The 17,214-nt window shown below is 31.2% G+C and overlaps 1 protein-coding gene across 1 annotated transcript in view; it reads left to right on the forward strand.

The window, feature by feature from the left end:
* LOC139519196 (protein unc-13 homolog B-like) overlaps positions 1–16,882 on the forward strand; it is a gene marked incomplete in the record, with an annotated part of 129,819 nt that extends 112,937 nt beyond the window's left edge. Inside the window, 6 exon segments of the mRNA XM_071311085.1 lie at positions 294–348; positions 3,407–3,478; positions 5,831–5,932; positions 8,380–8,701; positions 11,753–11,912; positions 12,298–16,882. Of these exon segments, the coding sequence (XP_071167186.1) occupies positions 294–348; positions 3,407–3,478; positions 5,831–5,932; positions 8,380–8,701; positions 11,753–11,912; positions 12,298–12,583 (997 nt within the window).
* Positions 16,883–17,214: the final 332 nt, after the last annotated feature.

The raw sequence follows: 17,214 nt of genomic DNA on the forward strand, positions 1-17,214 counted from the left end.
TATGTTTTAATGGAACAGTTCTTAATAACTTAGTGTGTTTGTGAGGGATATTGTAAGAAAAGTACTTAGAGAAAGATATCTTGTAGCGATTTTTTGCACTTTTTTAGAACCACTGCTAAATTCTGTGAATGAATGAATGAATGAAAAAAATAAAGAAAACTACTAATCCTGCATTGTGTTTAGTTTGGTATTGCATCTTGAGCTCATTCATTTTGATTTTGGGTGATACTTACTATTTACTATTTAAATGTTTGGAATGACAGTTTTACTAATCACTACAATGTTTGCTTTAGCTTACAACTGTTTGCCAGAGTGTGTGAAAAGACTGTGCTGAAAAGATTACTCAAGGTATAGTATGCATGTCAATCATTGGTAACCAGTAACAATATATGCTGAAATTCATAATATTGTCTAACGGAAATCTTAGAGGGTTGACAAGTACATTAACAATACATTGTTTGTATGGGAAAGTGACAGTTGTACAGTGTGGTTTAATTGATATCTATATGTATGCTGTATGTTACGGTTTATTTGTTAAACCATAAAGCAGGAAATGTTATGGAATGTGAAAAACTGTAGGTTTCATTTTAAGCTCACCTGGCCCGAAGGGCCAAGTGAGCTATTCCCATCACTTTGCGTCCGGCTTCGTCGTTCGTCCGTCGTCCGTCGTGGTTAACTTTTACAAAAATCTTCTCCTCTGAAACTACTGGGCCAAATCAAACCAAACTTGGCCACAATCATCATTGGGGTATCTAGTTTAAAAAATGTGTGGCTTGACCCAGTCAACCAACCAAGATGGCCGCCACGGCTAAAAATAGAACATAGGGGTAAAATGCAGTTTTTGGCTTATAACTCAAAAACCAAAGCATTTAGAGCAAATCTGACATGGGGTAAAAATGTTTATCAGGTCAAGATCTATCTGCCCTGAAATTTTCAGATGAATCGGTCAATCGGTTGTTGGGTTGCTGCCCCTGAATTGGTAATTTTGAGGAAATTTTGCTGTTTTTGGTTATTATCTTGAATATTATTATAGATAGAGATAAACTGTAAACAGCAATAATGTTCAGCAAAGTAAGATCTACAAATAAGTCAACATGACCAAAATGGTCAGTTGACCCGTTTAGGAGTTATTGCCCTTTATAGTCAATTTTTAACCATTTTTCGTAAATTAAAGTAATCTTTTACAAAAATCTTCTCCTCTGAAACTACTGGGCCAAATTAATCCAAACTTGGCAACAATCATCTTTGGGGTATCTAGTTTAAAAAATGTGTGGCGTGACCTGGTCAACCAACCAAGATGGCGGCCACCGCTAAAAATAGAACATAGGGGTAAAATGCAGTTTTTGGCTTATAACTCAAAAACCAAAGCATTTTGAGGAAATCTGACATGGGATAAAAATGTTTATCAGGTCAAGATCTATCTGCCCTGAAATTTTCAAGATGAATCGGTCAATCGGTTGTTGGGTTGCTGCCCCTGAATTGGTAATTTTGAGGAAATTTTGCTGTTTTTGGTTATTATCTTGAATATTATTATAGATAGAGATAAATTGTAAACACCAATAATGTTCAGCAAAGTAAGATCTACAAATAAGTCAACATGACCAAAATGGTCAGTTGACCCCTTTAGGAGTTATTGCCCTTTATAGTCAATCTTTAACCATTTTTCATAAATCTAAGTAATCTTTTACAAAATCTCCACTGAAACTACTAGGCCACAATCATCTTTGGGGTATCTAGTTTGAAAAATGTGTCCGATGACCTGGCCATTCAACCAAGATGGCCCCACGGCTAAAAATAGAACATAGGGGTAAAATGCAGTTTTTGGCTTATAACTATGAAACCAAAGCATCTAGAGCAAATCTGACAAGAAGTTAAATTGTTAATCAAGTCAATATCTATCTGCCCTGAATTTTTCAGATGAATTGGACAACTGGTTGTTGGGTTGCTGCCCTCCAATTGGTAATTTTTAATGAAATTTTGCCGTTTTTGGTTATCTTGAATACTATTATAGATAGCGATAAACTGTAAACAGCAATAATGTTCAGCAAAGTAAGATCTACAAATAAGTCAACATGACCTAAATGGTCAATTGACCCCTTAAGGAGTTATTGCCCTTTATAGTCAATTTTTAACAATTTTCATTAATTTGGTAAATTTATGTAAATTTTTACCAAATATAGTTCTCTGTTACTAATGGGCAAAGTTCATTATAGATATAATTGTAAGAAGCAAAATCGTTCAGTAAAGTAAGAACTTCAAACACATCACCATCACCAAAATACAATTTTGTCATGAATCCATTTGTGTCCTTTGTTTAATATGCACATAGACCAAGGTGAGCGACACAGGCTCTTTAGAGCCTCTAGTTGTAAATATTGACAATGCAGTTTCCCATAGAAACTCTTTTTATGGCTAAAACTGTACCACTTTTACTATAAAGTTTTGAAAAAAATCTTATCCTAGAATTGAAAGTTCATATGCACTACAATTTTTTTCAAAGGTCAAAATATAGGGCTGTGCAGCATATTTTCAATGTTTATATGCCCTGAACTTTACAGAGTTTAAGCTAACACTAAACTTCTTAACTACCCCTACCTCAAATGAAGGGTTACCACAGATTTCAATGTAAACAATATGCACATGTATATTTACTGGTAACATTCCCAAGTTATGTCTCTATGAGATGGAACACAGAGAGCAGAACTGGGAACCAGTATGTAATAAAATTAATTTTCTATGAATATTCTAAATCTCCCCAAAAGAGGCATGGTTTTAGAAACAGCTTTATTTACAAAGTGCAACCTGTAACAGTCTTTAAGGCAAACATTTTAATACAGTTTAAAACAAGAGTAATGCAAAGCATATAATTAGAGTATTATATAGTATTGTCATCTTATGTATAACGTGTTGTGGAATATTTAAAATTAACTTCTTTGAATGATATTTAAATAAGGAAATACTGCTTAGGGACAACATCAAAAGTTCAATGAAGGATAAAAAAACTTAATTCACATATTTTTTTCACTCACCCCCACTCTCCCACCCCCTCTTATCTAAATTTGGGAAAAATTGATTGACCAATATGGATATGTGTAAAAATCAATGTCAGATAACCAAATCTTGCAGCCTTTCATCCCCCCACCCTCAAACTATTTGAATTAAGTTGTTTATCTTACATTGATCTTTTGATGTCATCCCTTACTTTGAATGTCTCATCAATAATTTATACAGGAGTAAATCATATGCTTGCTTTCATTATCTCAGTTAATTACCATCAATGAGTTATACAGGGGAACACTACTGATTACTTTTAACCATGGTCTCCAACTAGCTGTAAGCTATAGGATATGATGAATACATATCTTATTTAGAAAAATCATTAACAATTGAATTTTTCCTCTTTCAGGAGCTATGGAGAATAGTAGTTTATACAATGGAGAAAATAGTTGTGCTTCCTCCCCTCTCTGATCCAAGACAGGTAATTAACATATTTTATGTTTATAGTGACATTTTATTGATTTTACTTTGAATTATAGTTGAAGATGGCTATATTAATTACTATTATATATAGGCTATTTTACTTGAAACAATATTCCAAGACGTAGGTAGAATTGGAAAACTTTTATTGCTGTTCCTCATCGTAAAGCTTGTAATGTCTTCAGGAAAGAGAGATACTCATTATCAACAGCTAGTTAAAGGTTGGAATAATGAAAGATGTACTTCATATGTACTAGCTGTCAAATGTACATATTTCTTTGTTGTGATGTTATGCTATTGTTTCAGAAAAAGGGAGAAGGTTTGGATCCATTAAAACGTTTAATCCCGCTGCAAATGTTTGCACCTGTCCTAAGTCAGGAATCTGATGTACAGTAGTTGTCGTTTGTTTATGTAATATATACGTGTTTCTCGTTTCTCGTTTTGTTTATATAGATTAGACCGTTGGTTTTCCCGTTTGAATGGTTTTACACTAGTAATTTTGGGGCCCTTTATAGCTTGTTGTTCGGTGTGAGCTAAGGCTCCGTGTTGAAGGCTGTACTTTAACCTATAATGGTTTACTTTTTAAATTGTTATTTGTATGGAGAGTTGTCTCATTGGCACTCACACCACATCTTCCTATATCTATATCAAATACTAAGGGCTATTTAGGAACTGTAAACCTACTTATTTTCGCGGATACTTTATTTCGTGTTTTACCCTTTGTTGCCCACTTCGTGGCTATTTAGTTTTGCCATTTTCTGATTAACTTAATGAAGTTTTATAAAGAAAAATCCAAGTTTTACATATTCGGGACGATTTATATTCGCTTTATTTTTCTACTCGCGGAAATAAGTTGGTTTAAGGTATTTGTCTCTTTAAATTCTAATTGTTATGGAGCTGTCTGCTTTTTACCCAACGGTTCTTATTAAACTGTACATGAGGTAGAGTATTTTATAAAGTATTTACTATTTGTGAGAAGGGTATTTCAACAGTATTGAATTTACATTAATACTGTAGCATAGCTTATATTGCAGTTTATTTTAAGTTATGAAAATTCTATGTTATGTATTTTTGAAGAGTAAAGATGAGAACAAAGACAAAGATCTTAGGGTATTGACACGATTGTTATGTTTAAAATCTCCAAAATAGAGCTCCTTCCTTGTCAAACATCTTGTGTTTAACTAACATGTGATCATTGTAATTTCTTAAATGTGCCTTGAAAAAAATCTTGACATAATTAGGAATATTGGAAATGTCTGATGAAGGAGGAAGCCTCTATTTTGAAGGTTGTTTAAAACCATGCTTTATAGAAAATATAATCAGGATAAAAATCTGTTATTTTAATGTACTAATGAAACTGTGTGCTATTTAGTGAAAATATATATATGCTAACATCATTAATAGTTTCTTTAGTATCACATATAGAAAATATTTTATTCTAACAAAATTATCTTGAATGTATTGTTCATTTACCACGAGTTAGCACAGAAAGGAATAAAACTGTATTTTTAAGATAACAGATTGAAGACATGCTATATATGACTGGATATGGTTTTCAGCATTCATTTATCTATCTTTGCTTACATTCATGGTGACTGGTTATTTTAATGAGGGAATAAATTATATATATGTTAATTGTATATTGATCGAAAACTTTCAGTGCAAAAACCTTTTGTGCTACATTGTATTTGCCAAAGATGTTTTAGATTCCACCACAAATTTTCCCCATAAAATTAACATTTTGATTATGTGTACATTTCCTATTTCTATAACTATGATTTATGACATAAGTACTTCTGATGAAACCTAGACAGTTGGTAAACAGGGAGCCAGAATGCCACCTCTTTTCTTTACAATGTAATTTAATTGATATATTTCTACCTGTACCATTTCAGTACTTAATAACAGCCAAAGGTGGTTTTGATAAACCTAGACGTTTTATCTTTGGTGGTGTAAGTCAAGGAACCACCTTACTTGTTTACGTTGTTAGCTTTTATGACTATGATGGCTGAGATACAATATTGTCATTTTTATGGATTTTTTTATTTTTCAGTTATTTTACCAAATGTTGGTTGTAGTCTTTAGACAGTTTGTGTATCCCTTTTACCTTGACCTTTCACCTGCTTTTTGATTTATGAAGATTTAATCTGAAAAAATGTTTATAAAATTAAAATTTCTTGCATGAATTATATTTTCTACAACCAAATGAATGAAGCTACTTTCTCCATGGCAAATTTTGATCATGGGAGAAAACCAAGGCATGTCAAAATATATTTTATTTTATATAACTTGTGTATTTGTCATGATATGTTGGAAATGGACTGAGGTATGAATTATGGCTATGCTCTTTCAGCTTATACCCTTGCCTGGGACAGCACAGGCTAAGATTGAAGATGTCTCTCGCCTTTTCCTAAACCATGTCAGCCAAATGCCCATGAATGTGCCTATGATCCAGGTGAAACCTTGTGTTGTATCAATTGTTGTCTCCCTTTGATTTCATGTAATTGTCATTATTTGTTTATTTTTATGAAGTGATTTTGTATTTTTAATTTGATTATAGTCAGTTATTTTGTTTTAGTTAAATATTTGTTTGTAAGACAAATCAGAATAGGAAAATACTTGCACAATATAATAGTAGTGTTTGCACTTGTAGTGGAAGATATTTCAATATATGTTTATATAAAACATAACATTCACATTTTTTATATAATCGATATTGATTATTATTTTACACATTGACATTTAGTACAATATAATACCTCACCACTGCACAACATAAAAGCACAAAAGTTCCTTAATTATGGAGTTCATCATTTAGAATCGTGTATAGCCTTTAATGGAACAATTAAACAGCCTAGGGAATCTCCAGTTTATACATAACAACTATCCCTGATATTCTAATCTTTACACGAGGTAACAAAGCATATTTAATTCATCTTACTGATGTAGGGAAGAGACAATGTTGGAAATTCCCATCAAAAACTGGGGATTCATTATTTATTGTTGGGGTACCAATTTGCATGCAATTCATTGTAATATTCATATAGAGGTTTATATTTTAGAAGTTAAAGATCTTGATACTTCATATCTTGTTTAAAGATGTCAAACCACTAGTCCTTGACCTCATTGTCATGGTTCAGTGACTGCACATGATATTCTCATTTATTATTTGTGGCATATAAAAATATTGCAAGGTTTACAAGTTCATTAGACAGGTTTAACCTTAAAGACCACTGACCACTGACTATAGGTGGTATATGGAATGATTATAAGGTGTACATGTCCATCTGGCATGGTTCCTTTGACCTAAATCTCAAGATCCTATTACAAGTCATTTTTGTGTAGTTTAGCATACAATGTCAAATGTTTGAAGCCATAAAGGATATATTTGATGTAATTTTAACACTTTTCAGCCTCTAGGTGCTGGATTTTCTCTATGTTGAAGACCCATTGGTGGCCTTGGGCTTTTTTATGCTTTTTGGTCAGGTTGTTGTCTTTTTGACAAATTTCCCATTTCCTTTCTAAATTTCATTCAGTCATATCTTAAGTCTATATTTCTGTATGTTATAATACCAAAGACTTTCTTAATATCCCAATTAATTTAGTCTTCATATCTACTACTTTATAATAGCTGCATTAACGCCTTAATGCATTGACTATGAACATTGTCAATTAATTATTAGGGATGACCTCAGGCTTTACATATCTTAATAAAATTGAGCTTACTGATGATTGTTCCCTTCTCCGCAGAGCACCAATCAAAATCCATGATTCTTGAAGCTTTTTAGTGTCATAGGAATTCAGGCCCTCGTAAGTGGGATAGATTGGTTATAGGCTGAGGGAATAAATTATTCAGGTGATTTCTCAAGGAGGGGATATAGTGATTTTAGAGTCTGTTTTTCTTTTAATTCTGTTTATCCTTATGTCCTACTTTGTATCAGCAACTCCAGTTCTTCCTCTACCCCTGATTATATTTTGACAAAACTTTCTTACACTCTTCACCAATGAATGAGAATGTACACTTACTTAACATTCTGTTCTATGCAAAGTGCAGGAGGTATGATTTTGTGAGCTTTGCTAGCAGCAACTCTTAGTTTGAAATCAAGGTTGGAATTTTATTTTGAAGTAGATCAGAAGTTAATCTATGGTCCATAGAAAAATTCCCTGAAATAATCCCAAATTTATGAAATGACAATCCTTATGTATTTCATATTGCATTTGTATAATGCTGATTCTCATTTGAATAATCTCTTCTAGACTTGTTTAATATAATACTCCATTTAAAGGGAAGATCCATGTATTTTAACAACTAGATTGTCTTGTAGTTTCTAGTGGTATGTTCAACTTTCTACATTTTTGTCACTACTCTATGTACAACAAAATTTCTTGAATTTTGCATGCTATGGTTAGTTTATAAATTATGCATGTCAGCTTCAAACGCTTCTATAGTGCATGTCCTGATTAAATAAACATGTTTACAGCAAAATTGTTTCTCTAGTCACAAGCTCCAAATCTAATTAGATAAATGAAATAATGTTAAGGAAAATATGCACATGACAAAAAAAAATAACAATCAAAGCTTAAGCTCTCGTCAGATATTTGATGAATTAAACGTATGTAGATAAACTAGCAAATAAAGACTTTTTTCAATGTTGACTTTTTAATGCTGGGAAATTAAAACTTTGAGTTGAAATTAATAAAGATATATTATATAAATTTAAATAGTTCTACATAACTGGTTCAAATATGACAATGACTTATAGAATCTAATTGATAAAAACAAAGCTCTTTTATTTGTTTTGAAACAGTTCATGATTTTTTTTGGTTGGTCTTTAAATTTGAATTTTATTAATGATATCATTGTTATGATTTTTTACAATGTGAATGTTCTATTAAATGCAGGATATGTCAAAAGAGGCAGAGAAGAATTTAAGTCCTAAACAGTGTGCCGTGTTGGACATGGCTTTGGATACAATCAAGCAATTCTTCCATGCTGGTGGACAGGGTCTTAAGAAGACGTTCTTGGACAAGTCCCCTGAATTACAGTCCCTAAGATATGCTCTGTCATTATATACTCAAACTACTGACACTTTAATAAAAACATTTGTCAGTACACAAACTTCGCAGGACGAACTCGGCAATAAGGATCCTGTCGGTGAAGTGTCAATCCAAGTAGATCTCATTACTCATCCAGGGACTGGGGAACATAAAGTTACAGTTAAAGGTAGGTCTAACGTTGATGAAAGGAGAGGTGTAAGATGCCATAGGAATTTTAAAAGCCATAAAGTCAGGAATGAACTGACAATGCTGTGGCCAAAAATGAAAAACAAACAGAAGACAAAAAAGCTAAAAAAAAATTAAAAAATTGCAACATGAACCCCACAAAAAACGAAATGGTAAAAAAGTCTTGGTTTTTGGTCTGTGTTTCTGATAGGGCAAAAGGTCTACTAAATTTGGTGTATAGAATTATTGTAAGGTGTTTATGTCTGTCTGGCAATAATCATCTGAACATGACCTTATTTTCATGGTAATTGGTCAATTTTAAGTTTTAAGTCTTGGTTAATTTTGTTTCTTAGAAACTATATTAAAAGTGTGTAATAATTGTAAATAATTATTGTAAATCTCAGTCTTGCTGACCTTGGCCCCATTTTCATGGTTCATTGAACAATGTTATGTTTTAATGGTTAAGTTTGATTGTAAGATGTGCAATAGGTCAACTTATTTAAAGCACATTTCGAGTTTGGAACTATTGCAAGGTGAACATGTATTTCCAGCATGGTTTTTGAAAGCTCGACATAGGGATAGTGATCTGGCGGCGGCGGCTACGGCGGCGGTGTTAGCTCACTTCTTAAAAGCTATATATTTTAGAAGGTGGAAGACCTGGATGCTTCATATTTTGTATATAGATGCCTCATGTTACGAAGTTTCCGTCAGTCACATGTCCATTGTCCTTGACCTCATTTTAATGGTTCAGTGACCACTTGAAAAAAAAAGTTCAGATTTTTTGTAATGTTAAATTCTCTCTTACTGTAAGTAATAGGATAACTATATTTAGTATGTGTGTACCTTGGAAGGTTGTCATGCCCGTCAGACAGTTTTCACTTGACCTCGACCTCATTTCATGGATCAGTGAACAAGGTTAAGTTTTGGTGGTCAAGTCCATATCTCAGATACTATAAGCAATAGGTCTAGTATATTCGGTTTATGGAAGGACTGTAAGGTGTACATGTCCAACTGGCAGGTGTCATCTGACCTTGACCTCATTTTCATGGTTCAGTGGTTATAGTTAAGTTTTTAACCGGATTTTTGTGACAAAAATGTCGGTTATTGATTTGGGGATGTACGGCGGGCGGGCGGTCGGTCGGGCGGGCGGGAATCAAATGTTGTCTGTGCATTAACTCATGAACCGTTCAACCAAAGCTTTTAAAATTTTAATATGTTGTTACTGACAACTAAATGAAGGTCAAGTTTAATAATGGCGATTTTGACTTTTACCGTTCAGGAGTTATGGTTCTTGAAAGATTGAAAAATGGAGTTTACAGTCGTGTCCGTGCATTTACGCATGAACTGTTCTACCTAAGCTTCCCAGATTTTAATATGTTGTTACTGATGACAAAATGGAGGTCAAATTCAATAATGGCGATTTTGACTTTTACCGTTCAGGAGTTATGGTTCTTGAAAGATTGAAAAATGGAGTTTCCAGTCGTGTCCGTGCATTTACGCATGAACTGTTCTACCTAAGCTTCCCAAATTTTAATATGTTGTTACTGATGACAAAATGGAGGTCAAGTTCAATAATGACGATTTTGACTTTTACCGTTCAGGAGTTATGGTTCTTGAAAGATTGAAAAATGGTGTTTCCAGTCGTGTCCGTGCATTTTCTCATGAACCATTCAACCAAAGCTTTTGAAATTTTTATATGTTGTTACTGATGGCAAATTAAAAGTCAAGTTCAATTATGACGATTTTGACTTTTACTGTTCAGGAGTTATGGTTCTTGAAAGATTGTGAAATGGCGTTTCCATTCACGTTGTTGCATTTACTCATGAACCATTCAATCTAAGCTTTTCAAATTTTAAGATGTTGATACTGATGACAAAATGGAGGTCAAATTTGATATTGACGATTTTCACTTTCACCATTCACCAGTAATGGTTCTTGTGATATTGCCAGGACACAAATAAATGTTAATAAATCCGGTTTGCTGTCGTTGTGACAGCCTCTTGTTGTTTTTTGGTCTGTTTTTCTCATACTTTATGCAATAGGTTTACTATATTTGTTGTATGGAATGATTGTAAGGTGTACATGTCTAGCGGGCAGATGTCATCTGACCTTGACTTCATTTTCATGGTTCAGTGGTTATAGTTAAGTTTTTGTGTTTAGGTCTGTTTTTCTCATACTTTATGCAAGAGGTTTACTATATTTGTTGTATGGAATGATTGTATGGTGTACATGTCTAGCGGGCAGATGTCATCTGACCTTGACCTCATTTTCATGGTTCAGTGGTCAAAGTTAAGTTTTTGAGTTTTGGTCTTTTTATCTAATACTATATGTCATAGGTCAACTATATTTGGTGTATGGAAATATTTTATGATCTATATGTCAGTCGTGCAGGTTTTATTTGACCTTGACCTGGTTTTCACGGTTCATTGCTCAGTGTTAAGTTTTTGTGCTTTGGTCTATTTTCTTAAACTATAAGCAATAGGTCAAGTATATTTGTTGTATGGAAGCATTGTTAGATGTACATGTCTGCCTGGCATATATATGGTTCAACTGACCTTGACCTCATTTTCATGGTTCATGTTAAGTTTATGTGACGGTCGTAATAAAGCTTTATATTTAGGAGTATCAACATAATATCAATGATTAGTAAAGAAGGCGAGACATTTCAGTGTGTGCACTCTTGTTCTGACCTTGACTTCATCTTGGATCATGTTAGGTTTATGTGATAGTTGTAGTAAAGCTTTATATATAGGACTATAAACATAATATCAATGGTAAATTAAAAACAGTGAGATATTTCAACGTGTGCACTCTTATCTAACTTAAGTTTGCCTCCACCAAATGTTATGACTACACAATGATTATAACCACAAAACTTAGATAAAGTAAGAATTTTGGTAGCGTCACTTTTACGGTTCTTATATTGTGTTCCTTTACAACTTTATATGGAAGCAGGGGCATCATATGTGTACCATGGACACATATTCCATTTATTTATAAAAATATACATATTAAGAATTATTCATAAGTTTTTTCTTTTTTTCTTTTTCAGTTGTGGCAGCCAATGACCTTAAATGGCAGACATCATCGATGTTCCGACCTTTTGTGGAGGTCGTCATTATAGGTCCTCACTTGAGTGACAAACGTAGAAAACATTCCACAAAATCAAAAAGTAACAACTGGTCGCCAAAGTTTAATGAAACATTTCAATTGTAAGTACACAACTATATGGTAAAGCAGAATCTATATATTCAGAATTTTCATATTGAAATTGCTTTAAAAAAAAAAAACCAAAAAATAACTTTAGATTTAAGTACACAACTGGATGGTAAAGCAGAATCTATATATTAGGAAAAAAAAGTGTTAGATTTTACAAAATAATTTCAACAAATATAAAGCATGGCCCAATTTTACCCCTATTATTATATCAGTATCCAGTTTCCTAAAAAATGGAGGTATAAAAGTGTCTCAAATAATTAGATAACCAATCATTTTGATACATATTAAAATAAGATCAAATGTAAGAGAAACAAGGATGATTTTGAATTTTTTTTAAGATTATTTCATGTTTAAACATACATTTATAATATTTTGCAGCATCCTTGGAAATGAAGATGAACCAGATGCCTATGAACTCCATATTTGTGTTAAAGACTATTGTTTTGCTAGAGAAGATAGACTGATTGGTGTAGCAGTCATGCAGTTAAAAAACATTATAGAACAAGGAAGCTGTGCTTGTTGGTGCTCCTTATGTCCCAGAATTCATTTAGACGAGACAGGATGGACTATTCTGCGTATCTTATCTCAGAGAACGAACGATGAAGTTGCCAAAGAATTTGTGAAATTAAAGTCAGAAGTAAGACATGCAGAGGAGGTAAAGTGATGATCCAAGTCTTACATCATGTCAATTTATAGATTCTATTCTGTTCCAAGCTTGTAATAGTTTGAACACTACTTAGAAGGTATATTGGTTCAGTTGAGGTTGTTTCTAAAAGTGCTTGCTGGAGGTTACAATATCAGTACAGGAGTTAGGGGGAGACAGGTGATGTTGTGAGAGGGTACCAGAAAATGGATCCAGTTGTGTAATTCTAGTTGTGTAAAGCATTTGTGAAGAACATGGTTCATTGTAAATTCTGCTTCCAGTTTTCAGAAATCATTATTAACAATCAAACTTTTATTCATTTTAAGATATAATAAATCATATTAAAAAAAAAAGAACTATAAATATGATATCACTTCTTGTTTTCATTTAAGTTTTTCAACATGCGTCTTTGCAAATGCTTTCACACAATTTTGTATAATGCTCAAAACTTTCAAAGTTGTGTAAAATATTTATATATATATATATATGTATGTATAGAATTTTTTATACATTTCTACTGTTAAGTTTCTAGGTTTTAAAAAGTTGTAGTGCAATGTCGAATGTGATATTGGTTCCTCAAGCTTTAATTTTGTTGGATTTTTCATCTTATTATTTTGTTGGCTAAAATTTAAGTCAGTCGTGTCTTAATCAGATGAACTTATCCCCTCATAACTGTTTACTTAAGGACATTTTCCTTACATTAACATATGAGTAATGTTAAATTGCTATATATATAGTACAAACATCAGTAATATTTGTTGGCATTTACAGTTCTATTATTAATGGTACAGGAAGAATTATGTTAAATTGCTTTTTATTGTCAGTAAGCACTACATTAACAAGTAAACTAAATTTCTATGTAAAAACTTCGAGTTAACAAGAAAATGATGTAAAACTGTAACCTATCTGAACATGATGGAGTTTACTCTAGAAAATCATTAAATCATTGAGGTAAGAAAATTTTGCTACTAAATAAGTTTATTATTATATTTAAGAGTACATTATATTACTATTTTGCAAGAGTTACTGTGTAACTAAATCAGTTATTGAAATTTGTTAATACAAGTTAGTAAATTGTTTAATTATTTTTGTTAACATAAGACAAGCTAGTTTTTGTTTAATTTCTAGTTTTTTGTCTTGATAGAAATCCTTTCAAATCCTCAGTTCATTCTATTAGACTCTCTGTGATACTAGTTTAATATAATTTCAGTCAGATAAATAGTTTATAATTGTTTAAACAAGTAAAATATACTATTAGAATTTATATATTGTTGGTAAAATTAATTTACCTTATTAAAGTGAAATATTTTGATATACTTGTGGTAATTTTTTTTCATTCTGATTTATTGTGTTTTTATGTTAAATTTAACTAAATATTGAACAAATCAACACTACTTCAACTAATAAATTATATTCTCCCGTCTGGGACTATGTTAAAAAAAAAATCATTTGAACTATTTCCAGATTTTCAAAATGTTACATCAAAAATGATCTTAGTGAGAGAAAGTTGATTATTAATCAAAATTTTGTTGATTTCTTATAATATTTATTTAACAACCACAGGTTGAAAAATATCTTTATTAAAGCATTTAGTTGTATGAGCGGGTATGTCTCTAAGTCTTTCTATAAAATGGTTGTTACTATTATTTATGTGTAAAGTTATGTTGTATATATACTGATGAGGATTGCTGTAAAATAGATTCCTTATAAAATCAAATTCCAGATGTACATTCCTATAAAACTAATTTATTTATGAGTTTACAGCTATTATTTACATATAAGTTAGGGGGTTTCAATTTACAGTACTTATCCTGCAGAGATAACAATGAAAACAGTTGGTAGTTGATCATTTAAGATGTAGAATGAAAAATCAGTTAGATTGCGGCTTTAATCCATTTCTGAAATCCATAAAAATACTTTTTGGGGTATTTTTGTTATATTTTATCTCTGTAGATTATGAATTATGAATTCTATGTTTAGTATTCAGTATGTAATGTTAAAACTACAAATATTATTCAATTTTATGAAGTTTGTAAGCCGACAAAACATTATTCATGCAACTTGTTCAAAAGTTTCATTGCATTGTCATTTACAAGATGATCTCTGAACTGTTGAATGGTATATGGTTGAAATGTATCCAAAATACATCAATTTATACTAAACATAGAATTACATATACTATATATATATTGCAAGGGTAACCATGTCATAAACGTGCAATACAGTTGTTTTACAATCAAAATGTCTTAGTTTATATAGATTCTGTTGCAAACTAAATATCAATGCTTAAAGTAATAACTAGATCAACTCTCCATTAAACACTGCAATGACAAACTTTTACAATGTCAAATGAAGTATGCTTTGAATTGATTTGAATTTGTCACCAAAAAACATTATGCATTTTAATGTTACATTGAAATATTCCAAGCTTATATTTAATTCCAAGTACTTTTAACAGAAACTTGTAGCAGTTTATGTCTTTGTGATGACAGCTTATTCACAATTTATTTAACGGACAAGAAAAAAACTGGAAAATAAAACAGTGTAAATATTATTTTGTTAGAAGAAAAACAGTCCTGAGTAATACCATAACTGTTTGAAACATATTTTGTGTCAAAAACATAAACTGCAAACTTTCTAAAATATCAGTTATTCAAATCCCCCCCTTTTTTTCATTAAAAATCTGATTCATTCTATAGAGGTTTATATTTGTTAGAATAATGATATACATTTATTTTGTTTATTTAATTAAATTATTTTTAAACTGCAATATAACTATTATCAGTGGCCAAAGTTGATAATGTAGATTTATATATTTATTTATAGAGTACATGATAATATGCATAATTAATACATTAACAGGATTCCATCTTCTCACATATTTATTATTTACACACAGATAGATAAACTCAAACTGTCTAGCAATTAAATTTATTTATATGTGTAATCTATTGTTTTAGTTGCCATTCAATTCAAATTGAAGTATTGGTAAACTTTCTGTGAGATTGATTGTCAACGGAACAATGCCTTTATTAAAGTATATTTCCATAAAATAGATGTTATGAGTCCTGGTGATGTATTTTCACACTGTGCAACAAACCTGTTTTGTTTTCATTTTAATAAAACTGACGAACATGGTCAACAAGTCTTGTTTTATATGAAAACTAACAATTAATGAATGGCTGTTATTTATTTGGAATTTATTGAACCATAAAATTAATTTTTGACTCTTCACATTGAATAATCCGCGAAGCGGATTATGTTAAATGTGAAGAGTCAAAAATTAATTCTATGGTTCAATAAATTCAAAATAAATTATTGCCATTCATTATAAATAAATTTCTATCAAAAATAAGACTCAAAGATATATATTAATACGAATAACAACGTACACAGATGTTTGCGTATGAATACACAACGTTAGAGTGGGCGTGTCGCCATAAAAATTGATAACATTGAAAATAAAGCTAATTATTTTAACCAATCAGAAGACAGTAAATTCACCAAATTTATTTATTATCATATTGACACAAACAATGAAATAAATTTTACTTTCAAGACGTAGTCTGCTATTCTACTATTTTGAACTATTAGTAGTTTTCGGTACAAATATTAAAACAAGTGAAATACATTTTGATAGTACCAAAAACTGGTCATGAAACGTCCAAAGCTTTTTCCACAGTTAAATCTGATATTTGAAAGGTAGTTAATTCCGTAAGGGCTTGAAATTTTGACTAGAAAAAGGGGCCATGTTTGGGCTTTATTTAAACATACTTCTTTAAAACTGGTAACATTTTGGCTGTTAAAATTAATCAATGAATAATAATATACATGCAACCATGCAAACATATGTTGCATTTGGTGTAAATAACTGTCAAATCATTTTTTGGGAATCATTTAAACATTAAACAAACAATGGCAGTTGATCATGTGATGTTAGTTTTGACAGTGACTTGAAAGACTCATGTTGGTTGTATGGTGTCATATTGCGTATTTATTGAAGATAAATTTATTTAGACAATATTTTTAGTATAACTTACTAACAGAGGTAGTGACGAAAGTCAAAATTTATGTTCAGTTGGAAAAATATTTTTTGTTTGTTTTAGTTTAATATTTATATACATACATGTATATGTGTTTTTTTTCTGTTATACATAGATATTTTTTTCTATTTTGTCAGATTTATTTGACACGAAAAAAAGTTTAATCTCATTGAGAATTCCCGGATTTATGGTTGTGGTAGCATGAAATCCAATTGTTAAATTTTTTATCTTCTTTTGTTATGTATATTATAAAACAATAAATATTCATAATCTTTTAGTCAAGTCTTTTGTGTATATTATGTCTCTACAACATTGATATCATTATTAAGATGACTCATATTACTGACTGAAAATAATTACAAGAATCAGAATACATTTCTTGGAATAGTTAAACAAAGGCATGAAATTTACTTGTGGTGTTTGTTCTTTCGTTTTCTATCTTCAGTTTTGTAGACTTTTGCTGGTCTTTTTAAAAAATTGTTTCATTTTTTACCACGGTGTTTTCAGCTTATGAGTTTAGAATGAAATTCAAAACAGTGTGGCTATGGCCATTGATTGACACATTAAATTCATCCATTGACTGGGACAATTTACGTGAACGTTTGTCTG

The sequence above is a fragment of the Mytilus edulis genome, chromosome 4 (assembly GCF_963676685.1).
Source record: "Mytilus edulis chromosome 4, xbMytEdul2.2, whole genome shotgun sequence".
Classification (NCBI taxonomy): Eukaryota; Metazoa; Mollusca; class Bivalvia; order Mytilida; family Mytilidae; genus Mytilus; species Mytilus edulis.